The sequence below is a fragment of the Haemaphysalis longicornis genome, unplaced genomic scaffold (assembly GCF_048455015.1).
Source record: "Haemaphysalis longicornis isolate Haplotype H1 unplaced genomic scaffold, Haemaphysalis longicornis Haplotype H1 scaffold_5, whole genome shotgun sequence".
NCBI lineage: Eukaryota > Metazoa > Arthropoda > Arachnida > Ixodida > Ixodidae > Haemaphysalis > Haemaphysalis longicornis.
In genome coordinates, this window is record NW_027526385.1 from 48,363,379 (window position 1) to 48,388,436 (window position 25,058).

Genomic DNA, 25,058 nt, shown 5'->3' on the forward strand with positions numbered 1-25,058 from the left:
AACCTGCACAAAGCAGAAAAACGGCTTGTAAAGCCACATGGCGCTGGATGGTCCCCCGCAACTACTGAAATGTAGTTTCTGCTTTTGTCAGACTAAGAAACGTGTGATATCTGTGATTGCTGAAGTCCAAGTATGTTGTAAAGCTTGTTAGACAGCTGCCTATTATTATAGCTACACCATGTCACATCGTATCAGTCCCTGGGCATCAATAATCACTAACCACCTTTAAAGTAAGTTTTATCACCGTGGAGAGCCATGAAAGGAAGATTAGAGGCGTAAGGCTGAGTAGTAGAAAAGAGCCTCATCACTTAAAAAAAAACCACAAGACGCGCAGGAAACACGCTAGCTCAAATTGGCATAAAGAAGTGCAGTAATTGGGAACGAGGATTGGATGTCGGAGATAGACGTCAGGTTGACTACTGGAGTGACCAAATCCTTGCCGAAGGGCGGGTTTGAGAGGTCAGAGAATTGATAGAATTGCGTGGGAGGGTGACCTAAGAACATCTGGTGGCAAAGAAGGGGTGGGGTATCTAAATGAAACATGGTAGGAGTGGTCGTAAATTCTTGGGAGACGCATTCGTGTTGTAGTTTACATCAAGCTTCTAGTTGGTACAGTCATGGCTGGTACAAACTTTCCTGACCCGTATTTCGAGCTAAACTGCTCGGTTGCGAGCCTCCGCGAAAGATGGGAGCCCTTTATTTTACATGGTGGGCATTTTGTCCAGAATTTTGAGTGTTGATAGATGTGCTGACCGTTTTAAAGCGTTTATTTCCTTACTTGCGCCCCATGAAAAAGATACATTTTTCTAAAGGGGTCATTTTAACCAGCAACGCGTTATGCATCCTGTCTCGTCTTTAGTTAAGATGCCGTGGAGGGGGGGTAGCCCGCAAAACGTTTTTAAACATAAATCGCATGATTTAAACTTTTTATTTGCAGTGCATTATGGAATCTATATTATCACAAACGTCTGTAAAAGTGATTCTTACGTTCCTGAGGGCACTAATAATATTCTGTTTCGAGAAATTATTTCCAAGAGGTAAGATATTCTCGTTTTTCATAAAAAGACGCAATAAGGTGAACTCGCGGTCAATTTCTATAGTGTAAATAGGCTGGTTTCAGAATACCGAGAAAGACATGAGTATATCCGGCCGGAGTATTAGAGCCTCGATTGAAAAAAAAAATGTTTTTCCGGCTCGACGCGTGCGTCAGATAACGTCTACCCCATCCTTATTACCCCATGCTTACGTTGGGAAGCCAGCGTATAGTAAATTCAAAACCAAATTAATCAAGGCAACATACGATATGCTCTGCAGCTACGAAAGGAAATTTATCGTTTTACACAGGAGAACACTGCCGGTGATGACACTTGGAGCTGAGACTTGGCGCCTTACTAACAACTTGAAGGCAAACTTCAAGTTGCCTTCAAGTCCACTCACGTCCACTCACGTCCACGTCAAGTCCACTCACGTCCACTTTTACGCAGCCTGGTATAGAAGGCCTGGTAAAAAAGAAGAAGAAAAAAAGAAAAGTAACACCCTGCGGTATTTGAACCCGCGACGTTGATTTGGCGGGCGCGAGGCTTAAAAAAAGTCCACTGCTCCACGAAAGAACTGGCAGTTGCATGGAAATAACTATATCTACATTGAGACATGTCCTTTGTGCCACGTCACTGCTTGCTGCCTGATTTCAAGGATTCCTTGCTGGTTAACTGAACATTTCTTGAATCACAGTTACGCAGTAAGGTTACATGAAGACCCACAATAGCCGATCTCCAGCAACAGCACTGTTTCGGCTGCGACTGAGATTTCGTCCGGCGAGTGTACTGCTCACCGTGCGTTTGTTTTACGCTTTACGCTAAAACATTTGGTCGATATCAATTCATTACTACCTAACAAAGCTTCCGTGACTCCTTTTCTGGTCTTAGCTGAGCTTATAGTTTCTACAAGCATTGCTGGTAGTACACGAATTTGCAGTTTGCAACTCCGGGAAGTAATTGTTGCCAAAGCCAACGGCCGGAGCGTCATAAGCCGGAATACGGATTGTATTAACGCTAGTGTTGAGTTGTATGAACATCATGGACCCTACCATGTTTATTACACTCTAGGAATTAACAGAATAGAACCGCATTCATTACAGCACGAATGTTGTCGGGGCGCAGTTTTCGCGTCTCGACCGATCCCCGACGACTGTTCGGCCGATCGGTTATGCCAGCGTCTTCAGTCAGCGAGCCAGTCCCACCACTTTTACTTTCTATCAGCGGACATGTTCGTGTCGCCGTAGGCGTTGTGTGACAATGCGGTATGCCAATTCGGAAGTCGTCGTCGCCGTCGTGTCGTCGTCGTGTCGTAAAAAGATCAGTATGGACGAACACGATAGCGTTTATCGGGATGCAGGAAGCGCTAATTAACCAAAGGCGCCGCCGCGCCCCTTTGACGCCGAACAAACGACGATTCTCTTCGACGGAAGTTGGAGAAAAGGCGCCCAATCGCAAGATTTCTGCTTCGTGACGCAAGCGTAAGAATCGATGACGTGCTTGTGGGAAGATGGCGGAGTCCAAAAACATGCAGGAAAGGGTGGGAACGGGGAAACAAACTTTTCAACAAAAGTGTGAGCTTCCCGCCGCTTGTACAAATGTTATATTTGGCACGGATGACGATAGATACCCAATCTAATGATTCTACTAGTTAATTTGGTGTGCTGAAGGCGCCTTTCAGGCTTCAATATATTGTCATTTTTTTAGTACGTGTTATTCCGACGCGCCTACTTTTCTGGCATGTTGTCGCACTCATTTATTGTTCATTTGCAGCTGCCTCTGTCTTGGTGCCGATTTTGAAGGCAGTCTTACCAAAACCCTGCAAAAAGAAAAATGGCTGCAATCACCCGCTGCTGTCCGAAAATCCTTGCCGAATTACAGTAGACCTTTCTTTCGTTGACTACGTTGGCGTCGGACAGGTGAGTAGGCGTAATAGAGTGTTGTTGTGCATGCGTGCAGCGAAATAACTTGGTGCTTGTAATATCTATGTAGAAGGGCCCCGTCTTGCATTGCCCGAGAAGCGGTGCTTTTTAGCAAATAGTTTTCAACTAGGTGAATTAAAGGGACACTGCAGTGAATTTGTCAAGTTCTCGTTTTTGCTTGCACTGCGCAGACTGGCTCAAATTAAAACACGTTTCGTCATTTATCCGGTTGAGAGTAATTATTTATAAAGCCCGAAAGAAGAAAAACTACCATGCGCGGTCTGCGGTGGCTGCACCAAGTAAAGACCGTGACGCCGGAAGGAGGTGCACCGTGATTGGACAAAGTCCAAGAGTGGAATTCAAACAAGTTTCGGTTTCGGCTGTGTAAAACAACATGTTTGACATCCGACGTTATCTTGGTGGAAAACAAAAGCGCTCAAAAAACAGGGACGAAGGAGGACATAGATAACACGGCGCTTTTGTTTTCCACAAAATGGACACATACCAACTAGCCCAACTTTCCGTTCTTCTGCAGTAGAATCCGACGTTATCGTTGGATGGGTATTCTCTATATCTTCATAATCGCCATACCGCGCTTCTGTCTTGTTGTCGGCTGTAAAATGCCTAAGATAAGCCCCCTAGGACGGCTTGGAATCGTAGAAATCACTAGCCGAGGCCTACGCAGTGGATGAACGACCTGCGCGTCACCGCAGACGCTCAGATGTCACGCACTTTCCCCCCATATTTGGAGCTTGCCTCACTCATGCCTGTACCGTAAAAAGCGTGTTCGCACCCGGCCAAGGGACTACTCATTCTGATTCTGGCCTGTGCCCATTGCCCGAAAACAGTCGGTGCTTATGGCAACAGCACGCCAACGAGAAGTGGCTAGCGCGTCAGTGTCTGTTTACGCGCGTTCTGGGAACTCTCTCATGGAGCGGTGAACGTTACGGCCCGAAAATGGTGAACTCAGTATAGAGAACATCGGCCGAAAACTAAAAAATCAACTTACAAAAAAAAAAGAATGCAGCCTCGGGGATTCAGACTTGCGACTAGCAAAAAAAAAATTAGTAGTGGCTTAGCTCTGCTATGCCAGGCTATACGTAGCGTGAGCTAAGGTTCAGCAATCCAGTCCAATCCAATCTTATCCAGTCCAGCCCAGTCACTGCTCCACGGGCATGCTCAGCACGTCCCTTCACGAGCCACGCGTCAGACTTGGCTACTGCGCAATTGAGGCGCACACCTGGGCACGCGCCGCCGCCAGTGCGTCTGCCGCGGCTATGACGCAACACAATCCAACACAATCCACTTTAATCCAATCCAATCCAAATCCAATCCAAGCCAAACCAATTCAATCTAATGTCCCTCGCGCTTGCGCAGAACGGTTCTTCACTGCACACGCGAAACTGCTCAACCTCGGCCAGTTTAGCTTACGCTACAATAACACACCGAGCACTCCAGACCACTTGGCCACGGGCCAGTGCTGCCGCCGTCGGAAATATATGGTATACAGGGTGGCCCGACGATATTTGGAACACTTTAAATTTTTTTCCTGACCGAACCGCCGCTCTGTTCGCGCAAGGTCGAATTTTCTGGTCTATTTTGTTTCACACTGGGAACAACGACTGTACTTACATGGTTATTCTGAAAATAAATGAAAACGATTTTCGCCTATGGGAAAATTTAGGTTGATTTGGACGTGCGAGCCAGCGCAAGTTGACCTTGGAACGACGGCGCCAACTGGGGTATGCAGAGCGAACCTCACGTTTGAGATTCACGGTAGGAAGGAGCGAAATGGTGCAGTAGACGATCAGAAAATGCACCTAGGGAGGAGGCAAATGAGCTAGCAGACTATCAAAAAACCCGCTTTGACATTTTCTGATCGTCTGCTACACCATTTGGCTCCTTCCTACCGTGAACTCCCAGCGTGCGTTTCGCTCTGAATACACCAGGTGGCGCCATCGTTCCAAGATCAACTTGCGCTAGCTCGCACGTCCAAATCAGCCGCCATTTTCCCATAGGCGAAAATCGTTTTCATTTATTTTCAGTATAAGCAGGTAAGTGCCGTCGTTGTCCCCGGTGTCAAACAAAATAGACTACAAAATGCGACCTTCGTGTGAAGTTTGAGCGTGAACAGAGCGGCGGTTCGTTCAGGAAAAAATTTTCGACTGTTCCAATTATCGTCGCACCACCTGTTGTACCCGCCGCGCACCATACGTAGTAGAGAGACGCAGAAGCTACCTCGTACCCACGGAAAAGAGCCTTTATTCTTGTTACATGCTATTTATAACCGGGCTTGTGGTTACTGATGATGATGCTGGAAATTGGCCACTTTAGCATTGTGCGCAACCTGGTGGCATGAACCGAACTACATTACACAACACAACATCCCCTCCTTCCAAAAAGGGGCAGCACACCGTCGCACAACACAACATCCCCTCCTCCCAAAAAGGGGCAGCACAGTCACTGCATTGTCTCATAAGTCATATTCAGCCAGCCACGCAGGCTTGCGTCGATCTCTGGTGGATCGCCGTGGAGCCTCATCTTCAGCACTTGTCTCAGTCCCTCCCGACACGTTCCTTGGTACACTCATTTCTGTGACATCAACACTCGGCACACCAGTACTTGCAGTTGAAGTTGGAACTGCCGTTCTGTCGGTGCTGGCCGAGGTAGTAAGTGGCTGGAACATCTGGGCACTCGGGGGCTGTGCTGCGGTGGAGCCAGGAGTTCCAGGGGAAACGCAGGTTGCCTCTGTCGCAGGATTCCAGGCTGCAGTGTATGGAATCGCCCCTCACGATTCCAAACGCGACCGTCGCTCAGCTCGTACGTGTCCTCATGTTGGCGCCGAACCACGGTGAAAGGAGGTGATTACGATGGGGAACCCTTTGGTACATGTCCCGGTAGCTTAATCCGAACTGCCTGTCCTGCGCTCAATGACGAATGTTTAGCTGCACGACGTCGATCCGTATAGTGCTTGCTTGCAAGCTGTTTCCGAGTTACCCTTTAATTGACGGCTTGAAGCTCCACGCCTCCGAACTCAGGAACACTTCCAGTCGGTCCTGCAGCGAGATCGAGTCTGGTCCTTGGGTGACGGCCGTGTAGGAGAACAGCAGGTTTCTGACCCGTAGTTGCATGCGGAGTGCAGCGGTAGATCCCAAGGTACTCTGTGAGAGCCTCCTTTAGTGGGCTGTGTTCCTCCAGACAAACCTGAACGTAGTCCTTTAACACACGATTAAACCGTTCCACTTGTCCATTTGACTGTGGATGATAGACTGCCGAAAATGTGTGGTGGATACCTCTATTGCGCAAGATTTCTTCAAACTCGACGGATGTAAATTTAGGCCCATGGTCACTCACTATCTCCTTCGGATAGCCTTCACGGCTAAATATACTCCGCAAGAAGGACATGGTCGTCGCTGAAGTGACGTTGGAGGTGAACCCTACCTCTGGCCACTTGCTGAAGTAGTCTACTAAAGTAATGGCAAAACGACAGTCCTGAGGAGCCCTTGCGAAAGGACCAACGATGTCGATGCCTATCTTCTTCCACGGTGCTGAAGGAAATGGTACCGGCTGCATTAGCGGCACAACTGGCTTTGCTGATTTGTCAACAGACTGACAAACGGCACAAGACTTGATCAGCTGTTCGACGTGCTTGTTCATGCCAGGCCACCAGTATTTTTCTCGGAATCGTTGCTTTGTACGCGTGATGCGTGGGTGTGATTCATGGGCGATATCCAGAAGTCTGCTCACCAACGAAGAAGGTACCACGAACTGTTCCCCTCGGAGCAGCAGGTCATTCCTCACTGACAGTTCGTCCCGAACCCTGTAGAAAGGCATTTCTTCTGGAGGCAGCGTCTTGGCTGATGGCCACCTGGACGTTGTCCACTGCATTACTTGGCAAGTACAGAATCCTGCGCAGTTGCAGTTACGAATTCCTCGTGAGTTAAACATGAAGAAACAAAGGAAACAGCATCCTCCGGCTCCGGACGGGCTCCATACTTCTCCTACGGTAACCGGGAAAGGGCATCTGCGACAGTGTTTTCAGTGCCCTTGTATTCTATTGTGTAGTTGTATGCCAGCAGCCTGGCATGCCATCAGGCAATCCTGAAAGGTTGACGGCCCGCTCCATTTGCACCGAGCAGCGTCACCAGTGCCTGATGGTCTGTACGTAACGTGAAGTGCCTGCCCCAAAGGTACCTTTTCCAGTGCTCACATGCCCACATGCAGGCTAGTGTTTCCAGTTCGCCTACAGAGTACTGGGCTTCAGCCGGTATTAGGCGCGTTGATGCAAAAGCGATGGTATGCAAGTCATCACCCTTCCGTTGCTGGAGTACAGCTCCTATGCCAATGCCAGAAGCATCTGTTGTAACAACTATTTCCAGAGCAGGGTCAAAAAGCTGTAAGCAGTTACTTGCCAAGAGGAGCTTCAGCTGGTCAAAACAGGCTTGCCTTTCCAGCGTCCAAGTGAAACCTACTCTCTTCCGCAGGAGCGGTCATAGAGGCTCAACGAGTTCAGCATAGTGCGATATGAATTTTGCGTAATACCCAACCATGCCAAGGAAAGAGCGCAACGTTGCTACATTTGTGGGGGCTGGAACTGTCTGGATGGCCTCTACATTGCTCAAAAGTGGGCGAACCCCTTCTTCGGTCACTCTGTGACCCAAAATGTCAAGCTCCTTCACTCCAAAAATGCACTTTTCATTCAGTTTTAGCCCAGCATGGGCAATGCACTTCAAAACCTGCCGAAGGCAGGCGTCATTCTCTTTTGTGCACCCAAACACAACAATGTCGCAATGTAGCAGAGAGTATTTCTGCAGTCTTGCAAGATTGTAAACATCATTCTCTGGAAAGCAGCTGGTGCCGAAGCGAGTCCAAAACAGACACGCTTGTACCTGTACAGCCCATTCTGTGTGATGAAAGCAGTCAGGTCCCTGCTGTCTGGGCTAAGAGTCAATTGATAATAATCCGAGGCCAAATCCAGTCTTGAAAAGAAGTTTGCACCATGCAGCTTGTGTAGCAACTCTTCAGTGTGGGGCAGGGGAAAGGAGTCCACAATGATTGCTTTGTTAGGTTCCCGCAGGTGTACACATATCCTAATTTTCCCGTTCTTTTTCTTCGTTAGAACTATTGGGGAGACCCAAGGGGAACTGTCAATTTTCTCAATCACATCTGCCTGTTCTAGCCGATTCAGTTCAGCTTCCACAGATTCCTTCACCGCCTACGGCAAGCGTCGAAGTCTAGCGCTTACAGGAGCGACATCCTTGCGTATCTTGACTTTATGCACGAAGCCCTTTGCAAGACCCAAAGTCCCGTCAAACAGGTCAGAGAACTGGGGTAGCAGATCAGGAGAGAGCCCTTCCGGTTTACAAGAAGTGTGGAAGCAGCTCAGTGACGTACCATTTATCTGTAGTTGCAGTGTGTTGATGGCGTCGATGCCCAGGAGATTTGTGCTTTGTGGTACCACGTAGAACAGGAGTTGAGCATGCCGGTTCCGATACTGGACTGGAGTGGCGAAGCATCCTTGAATGTTGATTTTTCTGCTTGAAAAATCGAGCAATGTCGCCGATGTTGGCTGGAGTGGTGGTGGAGGCCTCAGTTTGCTGTACGTGTCAGCAGCAAGAATTGAAACTGCAGAACCCGTGTCCACGAGGAAATCGACGGGAGTTTCTTGAACCTGTACTCGTATGCGCACTCCGGTGCTCTGTTCCCCGTTAAGTTGCAGTACGCTGAGAGCTGTTCGATCGTGGTGGTGGACTTCTTGAACAGCGAGTGACTTCTTGCTAAGCTTCTCGCTACGACAGACTCTCTCGAAATGGCCTACCTTGCCACAGTTGTTGCATGTCTTGTTCCTTGCTTTGCAAATACTAGAATTGGCTACGTGTTTCGCAGAGCCGCAGCGAAAAGAAGTCCTAGTATTTTGTCCCGACGAGGCATGTTCGGCTGGCCCTGGATCCGAACGCTTATCCACTTTTGCACGTACCCTGCAGGGCTAGCGGATGACAACTCCTTGGAATATTTTGCCGCTTCTTCGATACTTCGAGCAATTGTGAGGGCCCTGTCCAACGTCAATGAGAAGCCTTCCAAAAGTAGCCGCTCCCGAAGTACGGGGTCGCTCGTCTTGGCGACGAGTTGGTCGCGTATGAACTCGTCGGCCCTGTCATTAAAGGCGCAGGAAAGTGAAAGTTCTGGCAGCGAAGAAACGAACATGTCCGCGGTCTCACCCGGCAACTGAACGCGTTGACCAAACCGCTGGCGTTCAATGACAACGTTAGTACTTGCTGCGTAGTAGGCCTCGAGCGTATGTAGAGCAGTCTTGAATTCGTCTTCGTCCTCCGTAGGTTGCTTCTCGGGTAGCGTGTAGTAGATTCGTTGACCCTCGACCCCCAGGCAATGTAGAAGGAGGGCCTTGCGGCGTGCTGGCAGGTACGCGTAGCTTGCCGACGCTACGAGGTAGTTCTCGAACAGCCGACGCCATTGCGTCCACGGTATGGTAGGCTTTCCCGGTGTCGGTAGAAATGGCGGCGGCGGCGGCGTCAATGCCATTGAAGAAGATTGCAGTATGCCGTACTTGAGTAGTGAAGTGGCGTTCCGCCCGCAGCCGAAAAGGGTTACCTCGTCGCCATTATGTTGTATCCGCCGCGCACCATACGTGGCAGAGAGACGCAGACGCTACCTCGTACCCACGGAAAAGAGCCTTTATTCTTGTTACATGCTATTTATAACCGGGCTTGCGGTTACTGATGATGATGCTAGAAATTGGCCACCTTAGCATTGTGCGCAACCTGGTGGCATGAACAGAACTACATTACACAACACAACACCAACCTGTAAAATGTATAACCAGTTTGCACTTTTATTTAGTTTTAGGATTTCAAGCAGCTTAGGTGACTATTTGTTGTATAGCGCTCGTGCAGTAAGCGTCCCCAAATGTCAACAATATCTCACGTCTAGCAATCGCATTGCTTAGACGGCAGAGCATTCGCAGTTGTGCGGTCGTGCTGCTGCCCGCAGTGCGTGTTCACCCTGCGGAAAAAATGGCTTGCTGCTCCATAATTTTACGCTGTAGGGTAAAAGTTTCAGTTGATTTTATTTCCTCAGTAACTATATTGACTTATTGACTTCGCTGGCTCTTCTCCACCCTTCAAGTGGCCTTAGAGTTTCCTACTAGCGTACCAGTCAGCGAACCGTCGCATGTGCGATTGCGCAGCGCTTGTGTGGAGCGTACTGGACTTGGAGCTTGTTACAGTGTACAAACTAACAAACTAGAGAAGCGCACATTCTGCCATTCACAAACGTGTCGTGGCTTAGTTTCAAGTGAGCGAACGAATTGCGACGATCCGTCGGCGGCCTGCTGGCTAAACGCTGGGCCGACTGACTCTGTCGGAAGGTCGGCGACCCGTGCAGTAGCACAGGCAAGCCAAGTCAGTTCCTCCTGACGTCACACAAAAACGCCACAGAAAATGGGCGAGGATGTAGAGAGGAGGACAGCATGTCCGAATTGATTTTGTACTGCATAAATGCGCGTAAACGCACTCAGAGTGGTCGAAATATGACCCATGGACTCCGGAGTACAATTTGCGCTAGTAATCCCTCAATGTTTACAAATCACTTCAGTGTCCCTTTAACAGCTGATGTTAAATATTATATCCTGCAACCTAAAAGAGGAAAGAATGCAACTGATATGCATCTAATGGTGTGGTAGGAAAAAATGTGGCAAGTGCAATCATGTTCTGTCCAAGATCCCTTAGTGCAAGACTCGACACACGGATAACATCGCAGGAAGAAAACCATCCGCTGCTGCGCCTCGTGCAAGGCCACGAGAATCATAATGTACGCAGTCAGATATGAAACAACCCTACAATCATTTTTAAAGCGAAGCTTTCTATGTTTCACTGATGCGTCCATGAACGCCGAAAACACTCTGCAGGAAAGCCAACTTTCTCTAACCATGATCTCGGTGGGCGCGGAAGCGCTTTAATTGAAAAAAAAAACTAGAACCGGGGTCGGACTTGAACCTGCACACCTTGCGTTATAAAACCGACGTCGATCAGCACCACCGCCATCATCATCATCATTAGAAGCAGCAGCAGCCTACTCAAATCCACTGCAGGACCAAGGCCTTTCTTGTTCACTTCCAACTGTCCTGTCCCGACATCTATCCCATCGCGTTATTCCAACACGGAAATACCAGTTTGGATTTGGAGGGGTGCATACACGTGCAAAATTAGAAAAATCACGCATCCCTCTGTATAACGACGACGGCAGTTGAACGCGAAACTTTCTTCGCGTGAAATCAGACGACGAAAGGTCAAAGCAAAGCTTAAAGTACAAACTGCTTGCAAGCCAAAGTCAAAACTAAACGGCTCAAAGTACAAACATCGTGCGTGTCAAAGTTGAAACTCAGGCGACCGCAAGCCAACTTTCTGTGACGAGAAATCATGCACCCTTCTGTGTAACCACGGTGATGGTGGAACGCGAACCTTTCTTCGTGCGAAATAGTATGGCGAAGGGTCCAAGTCGAAGAGGCTGCTATCAAAAGTTTAAACGGCGTGCGAACCGTCTGCGAGTCAAAATTCAAACTGAGGCAACAATCAAAGAATGATGCACTAGAACGCTTCGCGTTCAAACATCGTCGTCATCTGACGGAGGGTCGCATTACCTGTTCTCATAACTAACGGCGAAACGTAAATAGTATTTCATGTGTGAACAGTACTGCTCATCGTACACCATCATTCTATCTCATGGCAATTTAAATCTTGGGCAAAGCTTCCAGAGAAATAGTCCACGAATGACACCGGCTACCTTGTATGTTCGGAGAACTCTGCGCTGTAGATTGAGCCACGGGAGTACGCTGCTTGATGTTGCGTTGTTGCTCACACGTCATTGCAGTGACGCGATGAGTGTCAGTTTACGCCCGTCCTTTCGGTGTATGTTCCCACTATATCTGGCTTGATTCCAGTGCTTATGTAGCGGCCTTTCGATGTGCACCGCAACTATACCATGCCCGTCACTATTTGTCTTAGTAGTTAACATGACCAAATGATCATCTGTGACTCCATATATGCGGATTGGCCGTGGATAAGTGGGGCTCAAAGCCAAAACGATACGTATGAAAGGGAGGTGATTTGAAGACAATTGCCTTTCTTTGGCTATCTAACCTTGAAGATGTTTGTCGGTCGGTCTGGCCTCTGGCTGTGTGTCGGTCACCCGACTCTACTTTTTTTGTTCATGCTACAAAATTGGCCACGTATAGTCTTTCTTCATACAGCACATCTGGCTTCTGCAAGACGACAATATTCAACGCAAAGAAAACGTGTGGCATTTGGAGCACTAATATAACTACACAGTTGAGAGTATAATCGCTCTTTTATATAAGAAAGTACATTACATTCTTTTTACAGCAGCAAATAAAAAATGCTTTTAAACATTGTCCAAGAGTGCCACATCAAAACAGCGCTGTTCGAAGAGCTTGTGTGCTTTCAGTCTGAGCGCGGGAAAGTTAAATTTAATTGAAGTAACCTCAACTGCATTCATAACGGTATTAGTGAGAGGGGAGGAGAAAAGCGTAACGATTTGAGAGAGAGAAAGGACGAGGAGTTATGGGGCAGGAACGGCAATGACTATCGTCTTCGTACAAAATTTGCAGAGAGAGCGAGAGAGAGAGAGAGAGAGAGAGAGAGAGAGAGAGAGAAAACTTTATTCAACAAGGGTTAGTGCAGCTTGGTGGCCGAAGATGGTAGTGCTTCGGCGACTACGGCTGGCTGCCCGACCAGCGATCTTCTTCTGGAGATGCAGGTTTGAGCAACCCAGCACTGCTTACCACTGGTCGGGGGATATGATGAGACAAAAGAGGTCAAATTCGCCGGTGCACATACGATATTGCTCTGTGTCTCATTCTCCGCAGTGCTGGCCCAATGTTGTGGGATACGGTGAGGCCTCAATGGGATAAATCATGGCTAAACAGGGTGAGATTCAGTTTGTAGGAAGCAGGCGTGAAGCTGACGCGGCTTCTCGCATTTAGGTCGCGTAGGCCCGGCCAGAATGAGGGGCCGCCCAGCTGCTGAGTCGCGTTCCAACTGTGTCGCGTGGAACTGCTCACGCACCAGTCCGCTGATAGTGACTGTCAAAGATTGCGGATGATGATGATAGTGACGCTGATGGTGACGATGGCGATGATGTCGCTGCAAGTTTAAAGCTGAAGCCAAAGGCATTCGTCTTCCACGGAAAGGGATGGGTGAGCGGGGGCCTATTGGGAGAGGCGGTAGTATTCCGTGATATGCCTGTACGTGAGTAGAATATCATGTTTTATCTGGTCCCATGGGAGGCAGTGATGCCACCACAGGCCAGGGAGACGAGAGTTCGGGCTGCGGTGTGTGCCACTTCTTCCAATATTTTTGGGGGTTGGGAACCACATTAATTTGGCTGGATGAATATGTGGCTTTTCATTCGGAATTCGATGGAACTAAGCCTTAATCTGGCATGCGGAATAATTTAGAAGGCTTGTTTTGTAATCTAAAAAAATGAATTGAGAAAGGGGTGGCATTGGACTATGCTTGAGTGAAATGCTATCGCCGCCTCTTCCGCCACTGTAGGGTGACGAGTTCGGATGATGAGGGCCGTCAGTGTGGGAGAATTGAGTGAGTGAATGAGAGCTTAAGAAAAACGCATCCACGAGACGATACACCGCTGTATCAACGTACAAGGAGCACGGATGTGATGCAGGTTGTTTTTGTAAATGAGGAGGTTAAAATTTACCGGGCGGACAAGAGTAGAGACGATTTGGCTACGGACAAGGACCAAATTATATTGACGGGACAAATTAAAAAATAACGTGCACAAATGAACATCCAGCTAATCTAATGACAACAGTCCTATGATAAAGTCCCCTGCGAGAAGTCCCACTCCAAATTGTTCGCGCTCACGTGTAGGTCACAGTCGGCGAGTTGATTCGTTGCGCAGGGCTCGGTGCGCGGGGCTCGGTGCCCTTGTCGATGCCGGTGCTGTGCCGGTGCCGGCGAACAACACGTCGTATTTGGCCCGGGTGTTCTGTGGACCGTCTCGTCTGGAAGAGACCAGGTGTTGCTCGGTGTGAAGATCTCCTGAGCGTTGACGCCCAGCTGAGAGCTTCCAGCAGGGATGTGCGGCTCCGGGACGAAGACCCCCTAGGCGTTCTCGCCCAGCCGAGAGCTTCTGGAACCACCTGCTTCCTGCCTCCAGCGCTCGCCACCTCTTCTTCCTCCTCCTCTTTGCCTCTCGCGCCCTGCTTCCACCTCCGCACACACCTCGTCTTCCTCGCTTCGACCTGTCGACCCCTGTCCGGTAAGCAGCGCCTCCTCACAATTGCCCCCATCGAAAGAAGTGTTTTGGGGGAAAAAACACTTCCGGTGAAAAGTCCGTCGATGGTCACAGTGGAATGTCCAGTCAGCTTACACGCAAGGCACCACGTATCACCACTACCACCAGAACACTTTCACGTCATATAGTAACACTTCCAAAACACTGCATAACAATGAATCCAAAGAGCACACAATCAAACAATAATTAAACTACCACCGCGCAAAACCGTCCAGCACTGTATACGGACGGCCGTCGTCCAAGGTGGCTCGAGTAACCGGTAGACAGTTAACAGAGTACAACCCTTGAAAATACTACACAACAATCTACCACTTTTCTTTCCTAAAAAAATATTTTGAAACCTTTTCCTCTCGTTTAGGCATGGGATTTCTAGCCATGTCGAAATCGTGTCTTCAGTCCCGTTTGTTAACACGTCACTTCATCTTCACCTTCTTCCGACGCGTCCACTCCGCGCCCTTAGGGTTGCGATCCCTTTTCTTCTGAGAGCGAGCTCTTCTGGAGCACCTAAGGCACGAAGCCTGGCTCAACGGTTCCGTTAGAAACCGGTGCTTTACTAGATCGTCCACTACCTTTCGCGTGCGAGCGATTCTTCGAGCCCACTTGTAAGCTCGCACGCGGAGGGACAATTCAGGTAGTAGTTCGCCAGTTTGCGTTTTCTGACCTCCCCGACAGTGCGGATAATTATTCTTTCCTGTTATCTTGAACCGTCGCCTGCATGTCTGTTTCTTTCTGTGCGCTATTGGCACGAATTGCTTATTTGGCCTGCATTTCAACTCAGGTCGACTCTCGCCTGTATCAACAACACGACGCTTTGACCACTTGACCTCCCTCTTATCCGCAGGCTTGCAGGAGGGTGCACACTTATGCTCCAAAAAATGTGTTACAGCTTGGTCCCTCTGGGTTTGCAAAATCTTTTTACCGGGCCCCACGAGCTCGTGCAGTGAGTCCCTCTCTTTTTTTCGAAGCTCTTTATCTACCCCCAAGAGCTTCCCTGCACTCTGCAAGGATACCTCCATGCCACACTCAACACGTGCACCGTTTCGTGCCTGGAACAAGTCTTTCACCTGTACGTGTGGCAGTTCGGAATCTGTTCTTTTTTCTTCCTTTCCGCACGCGGCCTCATCAGAGCCACTGACCCGCATGCCCTCTGTCGCACGTGCGTGGAGTTCCAAACTTTTTTTCCATCCCTTTCCGCAGACGCGGCGCTCTCTGTCTGCAATTTTGAGATCTAAAGCTAGAGTCGCGCGCTTGTTATCTTCCAGCTGGATTTCACGATCTAGCTCGTCGCGTTCGAGCTCAAGCCTGCGAATTTCGGCTTGTCTAGCGAGCGCTCTTTCTTGTCTCGCATCCTGTCTTTCCTGTCTTTTCTTTTCCATCTCTCTCTCGACCCATTCCTTCAGCTCACTGCCCACCAGGCCTAACTCTTTTCCCACTGCGAGCAATTTGTCCATGTCCATTCCGGCGCCAAGTGCTCTCCTCTCCGCCGCGAAAATTCTCTCCTCGACTCTCTGGAAGTTACGCAGAGAGTCCTGTCGCGGACGCCATTTTTGTGATGCAGGTTGTTTTTGTAAATGAGGAGGTTAAAATTTACCGGGCGGACAAGAGTAGAGACGATTTGGCTACGGACAAGGACCAAATTATATTGACGGGACAAATTACAAAATAACGTGCACAAATGAACATCCAGCTAATCTAATGACAACAGTCCTATGATAAAGTCCTCTGCGAGAAGTCCCACTCCAAATTGTTCGCGCTCACGTGTAGGTCACAGTCGGCGAGTTGATTCGTTGCGCAGGGCTCGGTGCGCGGGGCTCGGTGCCCTTGTCGATGCCGGTGCTGTGCCGGTGCCGGTGAACAACACGTCGTATTTGGCCCGGGTGTTCTGTGGACCGTCTCGTCTGGAAGAGACCAGGTGTTGCTCGGTGTGAAGATCTCCTGAGCGTTGACGCCCAGCTGAGAGCTTCCAGCAGCGATGTGCGGCTCCGGGACGAAGACCCCCTAGGCGTTCTCGCCCAGCCGAGAGCTTCTGGAACCACCTGCTTCCTGCCTCCAGCGCTCGCCACCTCTTCTTCCTCCTCCTCTTTGCCTCTCGCGCCCTGCTTCCACCTCCGCACACACCTCGTCTTCCTCGCTTCGACCTGCCGACCCCTGTCCGGTAAGCAGCGCCTCCTCACAACGGACCAATCCGGTTATTCTTTATTATGTACTTCCGGTTTCTCGCTGTTAATACGCGGGCTCGTTGCGTCCTTCGTTCTGTTTCGTCATGATATTGCCGCGAACCATACATTGGGTTTGTTTATTTGTGTTTTGCTTTTGCCGCCCGGCTGCGCCGGTCTGTGTTGTCTCTGCGCCAAGGGAAGCGCGTGTTCCATTCTTTCTTTCTGTGCCGCATGTGTTATCTGTCGTGATAGGGAGAGCATTCCGATCTAACGTGAACAGCCCAGAATAATCCTCTTGGATCTACTATGTTCTCGATGCGAATCGACGTTTCGAGAACCACGCGCGCCGAAAGATAAAAAGCCTGCAGTGTGGAAGCCGGAGCATTCGATTCGACGACACTCGCCTGTGCAAGTCACTTTGTTGACCGCTGCTTCGCCGCCTCTGTATTCTTTTGAGTTGTTAGGGGAGCACAAGTTCGCTCCAATAAACGTATTTCTCATTCAAGACAACTGCTTCGTCCTTGTCTTCGTGACATCTGGTGGAGGTGCTGGGTACGCACCCTTCATGCCCACTTCAACCTCTGGAAGCCGCCAAGCCAGTCCAACAAGAGCCAGCCTACGCGTGCAAGATTTACCACCCGAGTTCGGTCTACTACCGGAGTAGACGAAGAAGAAAGACGTCGCAACCAGCACCATGCTCAACCAAGCCAATCCTCCTGTCGTTCTGCAGCAGCCACGGGAACCGCCATCATTCCGAGGAGCCCCCGCAGAAGACCGAGAAGAATGGTTGGAAAAACTGGAGCGCGTCCGGAAATTCAACAGGTGGGACGACGCAGAAACGTTCCGGCACGTTTTCTTTTACATGGAAGATTTGGCTCGCACTTGGTTCGAGAACCACGAGAGCTCCTTGACAAACTGGGCTCAGTTCAAAAGCGAGTTCACTAAGACCTTCACTACCGTGGTCAGGAAAGAACGCGCAGCGCTTTTACTCGAAACTCGAACGCAGCACCCCAACGAAGGGGTAGTGATCTTTGTTGAGGAGATGAAGAGGTTGTTTCGACGTGCGGATCCGGAGATGACAGAAGAAAAGAAACTAAGGTTTCTCATGCGAGGGGTAAAGCAAGAGCTTTTTGCTTGCCTTGTCCGCAATCCTCCCAAGACGGTGGCCGAATTTGCGTCTGAGGCGGCCGCGATGGAGAAGACACTGGAAGCTCGAACGAGGCAGTACGATCGCCCGGTCAACGTGATGGTTTCCGAGACGATCGGTGCCGGGGCTACAAGCTCCGACACACTGCGTGAGACCATACGAGCAGTGGTCAGGGAGGAGCTTCGGAAGCTTTTTCCGACGACGCCGCAACCTCAAGTGGCTTCCCTGACTGACGTCATCCGCGAAGAGGTTCAACACGCTTTGGGCACTTCTATGCCATCCGAGGCACCCCGCGAGCCACAGGCGATGACCTATTCTGCGGCTGTTCGTCGACCCCGCCCTGCTCCAACCCGTCTACAAGAAGCTCCACCGTACCGCCGTCCACTCTCGCCGCCGTCCCCACTGTCGCCGCCGTCGACCGTACCGCCGTACACAGCTCAAACCCAGACGCCGAGGAAGACTGACGTTTGGCGAACGCCAGATCATCGTCCGCTGTGCTACCATTGCGGGCAGGCCGATCACATCTATCGTCGCTGCCCGTACAGAAGACTCGGACTGCGTGGTTTCTCTGTCGACGCACCACGCCCCCGACCCGGCCAGCGCCGTACTGAGATCGACGAATACCTGTCCAACACCAACCGAGGACCAGCCCGCTCACACCGATCGCCATCGCCCTACCCATACCAGTCGCCTAACCGCCGTAGCAATGCTGATTTCGCACGTGGAAGGTCCCCCAGCCCACGCGGGGGAAACTAAAAGCAGCAACTTCTGGAGGTGAAGTTGCTCTACGGCGAAATACTGGAAACCCTCCAACGACGCAAGGACGCACCGAAAACAGTGATTCACGACATGCCCTCATCCCGACGACCCGACCCAGCCCTGACGAGACTCCTGAACACGACGACAGCTACACGGCGCGACGCGTACCCGATCTGACCGAGACGTCCGTTGAGAAGACGACGACAACGACGATGCACAGTGCCCGACCGTCAACACGTACAAGCAGAGATACGACGCCCCGACGAACCCGGAACTCGAGGAAGACTCCATCTGACGGCAAGGTGTCCATCGACGGCTTTGACGTAGTCGCCCTCGTAGACACGGGAGCTGACTATTCGGTAATGAGCGGACCATTTGCGTCTAAACTGAAGAAAGTTATGACCAGATGGGACGGTCCGCACATACGCACAGCAGGAGGCCACCTCGTGACGCCAAGTGGAACGTGCACATCGCGCGTCACCATAGGCGGCACGACGTACCCTGCCGAGTTCGTCATCTTGCCTAACTGCTCCCGCGACGTAATTCTCGGAATGGACTTTTTGACGGACAACGGCGCAATAATTGATCTGCAGACCAAGTCGATAACTTTTTCCTCCGATCACTCCATGACGCCGGAACCGAACCCCGAACACCGTGCAGCTGTAAGGATAGCCGATGATCATGTCACCCTGCCACCCCGCGCAAGTTTGATGATCACCGTCTACTGTGAAGGTGCTGCTCCTGACGTTGACGCTATCATGGAGAGTGACCAAAGGTTGCTACTCGACCGCGGTGTGTCTGTCGCAAGAGGCATTGCGCGCTTCAAGGAACACCAATCCCACATTTTGGTTACTAATTTCACCGAGGAGTACCAGCATTTAAACAAGGGCGCGGCAATTGCATTCCTCGAAGAAACGCAAGAAGCAAGTGACGTGATCGCGGTCGCCGACTTTGAACGCACCCCCGTAGAAACCTTCAAGCTCCCGCAGCCCTTCGACGTGAATCCGGCGCTACCGCAAGAACAACGGAACAAATTATTGGCTTTGCTGCGTCGCTATAGCGAATGTTTTTCGTCGAGCGCAAAACTACGTCAGACCCCTCTAGCGAAGCACCGAATAATAATCGAAGATGGAGCCCGACCTACCCTACAGTCACCGTACCGCGTCTCTTCACACGAACGGGAACCCATCCGGACTCAAGTCGACGACATGCTCAGCGAAGACATTATACAGCCATCGAAAAGCCCCTGGGCTGCGCCCGTCGTACTCGTAAAGAAAAAAGACGGCACATTAAGGTTTTGTGTTGACTACCGGCGACTGAACAAAATCACGAAAAAGGACGTGTACGCCCTGCCACGAATCGACGACGCCCTCGACCACCTTTGCCACGCGAAGTACTTCTCATCGATGGACCTGAAGACCGGCTACTGGCAAATTGAAGTGGACGAGAGAGACCGAGAGAAGACTGCATTTATAACCCCAGACGGCCTATACGAGTTCAAGGTGATGCCGTTTGGGCTGTGCACAGCACCAGCGACGTTTCAAAGAGTCATGGACACTGTGCTAGCTGGTCTTAAGTGGCACACCTGCCTCGTATACCTTGACGACGTAGTGGTATTCGCCCGGACTTTCGACGAACACCTTGCAAGGTTGGAGTCTGTACTCGAGGCCATTCGTACGTCGGGGTTGACGCTGAAGCCTGAAAAGTGTTTTTTCGCATACGAGGAACTCAAGTACTTGGGCCACGTCGTCAAAGCCGCGGGAGTCCTACCTGACCCGGCAAAAACTTCAGCTATCGCGAACTTCCCTAGGCCGAAAGACAAGAAGGGCGTGCGAAGATTTCTCGGGCTGTGCGCATACTACCGGCGCTTCGTCGCAAACTTCGCACGCATTGCAGAGCCACTCACGCGCTTGACGAAAGACAGCACCCCTTTCAGCTGGGAAAACGACCAAGAAAAAGCATTCTGCGAGCTGCAAAAACGCCTGCAAAGCCCGCCCGTGCTCGCTCATTTCGACGAAAATGCCGAAACGGAAATGCACACGGACGCCAGTGATATAGGCTTGGGTGCCGTCCTTGTCCAAAAGCGAAGCGGCTGCGAAAGGGTAATCGCCTATGCCAGCCGTGGTCTGTCGAAGGAGGAGAAAAACTATTCTGCCTCTGAGAAAGAGTGCCTGGCTATTATATGGGCGATTTCAAAATTTCGCCCATACGTGTATGGAAGGCCATTCAAGGTTTAACAGACCACCACGCGCTGTGTTGGCTCGCCAATTTGAAGGACCCCTCTCGCCGTGTTGGGCGGTGGAGCTTGCGCCTGCAGGAGTTCGACGTTACAGTCGTTTATAAATCCGGCAGGAAACACTCCGACGCCGACTGCCTGTCCCGCGCCCCCGTCGACCCACCACCACAAGACTCTGATGAAGACAGCGCGTTCTTCGGGATCGTGACGGAGAGCGACCTAGCCGCCCAGCAGCGTGCCGACCCCGACTTACGCGTGATAATCGAGTACCTCGAGGGATGCAACGTTGCCGTTCCTAGGACCTTCAAACGCAGCTTACCAGCATTCAGCCTGAGAAACTCCGTCCTCGTGAAGAAGAATTTCAGCCCCGGAACAAGAGCGAATTACCTTCTCGTCATCCCCGCGGACCTTCGTGAAGAAATTTTGGAAGCGTGTCACGACGACCCGTCTTCCGGACATCTCGGCACAGCCCGCACTATTGGAAAAATCAAGGCGAGGTACTACTGGCCCGGCCTTACCTCTGACGTCACCCACTACGTCCGGAGCTGCCGTGACTGCCAGCGACGAAAAACGCCGCCGACAAGACCCGCCGGACTTCTACAACCGATCGCCGTCCCATCGAGACCATTTCAACAGATTGGAATGGACCTTTTAGGCCCGTTCCCTACGTCACGATCACAGAACAAGTGGATTGTCGTAGCGACAGACTACATGACGCGCTACGCAGAGACCGCCGCTCTTCCGAGGGGGACTGCACAAGAAGTGGCAAAGTTCTTTATAAGCCAAGTTGTGCTGCGACATGGAGTCCCGGAAGTCCTAATCACAGACCGCGGAACGGCATTTACTGCGGAGCTGATGCAAGGAGTATTACGCTACAGCAACACGGATCACCGAAGAACGACGGCGTACCACCCCCAAACGAACGGACTAACAGAACGTCTGAACTAGACAATCGCAGATATGCTGTCAATGTACGTTGACGTTGAACATAAGACTTGGGACGAAGTGCTCCCGTATGTCACGTTTGCGTACAACACGGCTATCCAGGAGACGACGCAGCTGACGCCGTTCGAGCTTGTCTACGGTAGAAGGCCGACTACGATGCTCGACGCCATGCTTCCGCACGTAGAAGACGACGACCTCAACGCCGACGTCCACGGATATCTTCAACGTGCGGAGGAGGCCCGCCAGCTCGCTCGAGTTCGTATAACGGACCAGCAGCTGGTGGATGCGGGCCGCTACAACCTCCGACGCCGAGACGCCGAGTACCAACCAGGGGATCGTGTGTGGGTTTGGACTCCCATCCGACGACGCGGACTCAGTGAGAAGCTCCTGCGACGCTATTTCGGACCCTACCAGATTCTACGACGTGTTGGCCAACTTACCTACGAAGTGATCCCTGATGGTGACTCCGGCACATCACGACAACGCAGGCGGCCTGAAGTCGTCCACGTGGTTCGCCTAAAACCTTTCTACGGACGATGACGAACTTTTATTTTCATTTGTTCGGACTGTCGCTTATGTTAGCATCGGGTCGATGCACTCTTAGAGGGGGGGTAATGCCGCGAACCATACATTGGGTTTGTTTATTTGTGTTTTGCTTTTGCCGCCCGGCTGCGGCGGTCTGTGTTGTCTCTGCGCCAAGGGAAGCGCGTGTTCCATTCTTTCTTTTTGTGCCGCATGTGTTATCTGTCGTGATAGGGAGAGCATTCCGATCTAACGTGAACAGCCCAGAATAATCCTCTTGGATCTACTATGTTCTCGATGCGAATCGACGTTTCGAGAACCACGCGCGCCGAAAGATAAAAAGCCTGCAGTGCGGAAGCCGGAGCATTCGATTCGACCACACTCACCTGTGCAAGTCACTTTGTAGACCGCTGCTTCACCGCCTCTGTATTCTTTTGAGTTGTTAGGGGAGCACAAGTTCGCTCCAATAAACGTATTTCTCATTCAAGACAACTGCTTCGTCCTTGTCTTCGTGACAATATTAAGGGTGCGTGGTTTGAGGAAGGGGTCGAATAAGGGGAATCTCTCTCGTTGCGGCTTCTATGAGTGAATTCTGCTCGGGCTCTTGTAGGCAGCAAATACACACGTGATGGTTATCTAGGAGGGCTCTGCCGGCTTACTACGCGTTTGGTGGCCAAGCTGAACCGTGCGAGATATTTCTGTAAGGTCGTCGGCCATATTGAATTATGCAGTAGAATGTCCTGGGGGTATTTGTTGCGCGGCTTTGTAGGCCATCTGAATTACGCAGTCCACTTTTTGAGTTACCGTTTCCGTAATGCTAAGGTATGGGATCTCATTTGTTATTCTACTTATTAGGAATGCTTGTATTCGTTTTAGTCGATCTTGATCCTTGATGCCGTGTCATTAGGATAAATTGGTCTGAGAACCCGCATATTTGTGCTGCATTGTCCGATAATTTAGAAATGTACGCTGTGTTGTGTCAGTCCTGTTGTAAAGGCAGCCCAAGCATGTTTTGTCGCATTACCCGTGGGAACGGGTGTGCCCCCAAGTATATTGTGATTGAGGGGTCTCGTGGTGCTCTAGATTTCTTGAGTGGGAGGAATGAACGCTGGTGTTTGGCTGGTGAACATTAAGGGCCTGCTAAGACCGCGCCTTCTAAGGCTGTCGCTCCGGCCTGTAGAGTGGCTATTAGTTCAGCATCACTACCTCGATTGACCCAGAGCGTGATGGCTACACGTAGGGGGCGTAACTATAGTCCAGTATCTCCTGTAGGGGGGGGGGGTTGCATTTGCCACTGTTAAGTTAAAGAGAAGCAAGGAAATAACGGATCCCTGGAGAGTACTGTATGATGGAGGTTGTATATCAGGCAGTGTGAGATCTCTCAATCAGAGAGTTGCCGTCCTTTCTGTGAGAAGGATGCGCACGTAGTTGTAGAGGCGATCTCCTGTTCCTATGCGCTCCAGCATTTTCAGGATATCGGTAGATAACTCTGTCGAAAATTTAGACGAGGCCACGGCCGGCAAAGCAGTGGCGCCCTCTATAGGTTGGCTTTCCAGAATATCATGATGTAGCCTCAAGTGGATATCATTTGGAGCAAGCTCTGCTCGGAAGCCGCACATATTGGAAGACATATCCTTAGTATTTTGGATGAAAAAACGTACCCCCGATAAAATTACCCGTTCTAGTAATTTGCCAATACACGAGCGTAGCAAAAGAGATCTCATATTTTCCAGAGATGGTGGCTTGCCCAGCTTTGGTTTGAATGTAATGTTCACATGGCGAGACTCTTTGAGGAGCGTGTCCCCCTACCTACTGGTAATTGAATAGTTAAACTAAGTAGGCTGTACTGGCCTCATATAAATTTCGTAAAACATTATTGAAAACTGTGTGTTGATCCGGGGCTCAAGTTCTACGTATTTCATGAAATGGTTCTCGCAGTATTGCCTCAGGGACATCTTCAAGATACGCGCCAAATGCTTTCTCTCAAATATACCTCTTAGGAGCTAACAGACGACTCTTGTTCTTACGCTTTCTTACAAAAGAAGCAAAATTTTGTGCATGGATTGCATAACCCTGAAAGGAGTGAGCAGTTTCGGGTCATTAATTCCCGCGCATTAAAGGAAGATGAGTGCGTATTAGTTATATGGTTCACGTAACATGCTTATGATAGTTGGATACAGCAGGCCTAGTTCAAATAACCATAAATGTTTCATTTGGGCTCAACCCCCACCTAAAAAACCGGTACGTTTTATTGTTTTAACCAATGATTATTGTTTAACATTGTTACAGTGCATTGAGGTTAAGGAGTTTATGTGCAATGACAACATTTACACAAGGGTAAGTAATAATTTTTGACACACGCGCACTGGTTAAAATGGAAGATCCGAGTTTATTAATGAGCAAAATTTATCCGTACAGGACGAGATTGTAGCCACTCTAATGAAAATGGGAGTCGTAAGTAGTACTTTCACTTCTAAAAACGGATTACAAAACTTGTCAACAAAATATTTCGAAACCTGAAGCTTGCTTATAGCTAACTGCTTTTTTTTTGTTTTGCTAGGTCTGAACCTTGCAGTCTGTTTAAAAGGCCAGGTACTAACACCTGGCGGAAACGTTGCTTCTCGTCTTATACAAACCGTGTAACGTTTTTATTGCGTATTTTTAGCATTTTACTGCTTAACAGTTTTGGTGTTGTGCGTTATAAGAAAGTAATGAAAAAAGGTGAAAACAGATCAAATTTGTTGTGTAATTATAAAATCCTACGGTAAACCTATCTGTTTGTACTGTCCAATTTTGACGCTGACATGCTGTTGCAAACTTACGGCAACGACGACTCATTATGTCTTGGAATCTGTGTATCTGGAGCTGCGGAAAATGCAAGAAAGTTTTACACAGCGGGAGCTGTTGTCGTGTCGAAGCGCAGTGTCGATTAAAAACACTTTATTGCAGCTCAAACCTCAAGCTGCTTCTTGAAATGTACGC

The 25,058-nt window shown here is 50.0% G+C and overlaps 1 protein-coding gene across 2 annotated transcripts in view; it reads left to right on the plus strand.

The window, feature by feature from the left end:
• The window catches only part of LOC144139213 (uncharacterized), a 42,675-nt gene that overhangs the window by 14,250 nt on the left and 3,367 nt on the right, over positions 1 to 25,058 (plus strand). For both annotated transcript variants that reach the window (XM_077671634.1, XM_077671633.1), the window contains exons 6-9: positions 938 to 1,037; positions 2,808 to 2,953; positions 24,366 to 24,413; positions 24,495 to 24,530. In XM_077671634.1, the coding sequence (XP_077527760.1) occupies positions 938 to 1,037; positions 2,808 to 2,953; positions 24,366 to 24,413; positions 24,495 to 24,530 (330 nt within the window). The remainder of the gene's footprint in view (positions 1 to 937; positions 1,038 to 2,807; positions 2,954 to 24,365; positions 24,414 to 24,494; positions 24,531 to 25,058) is intronic.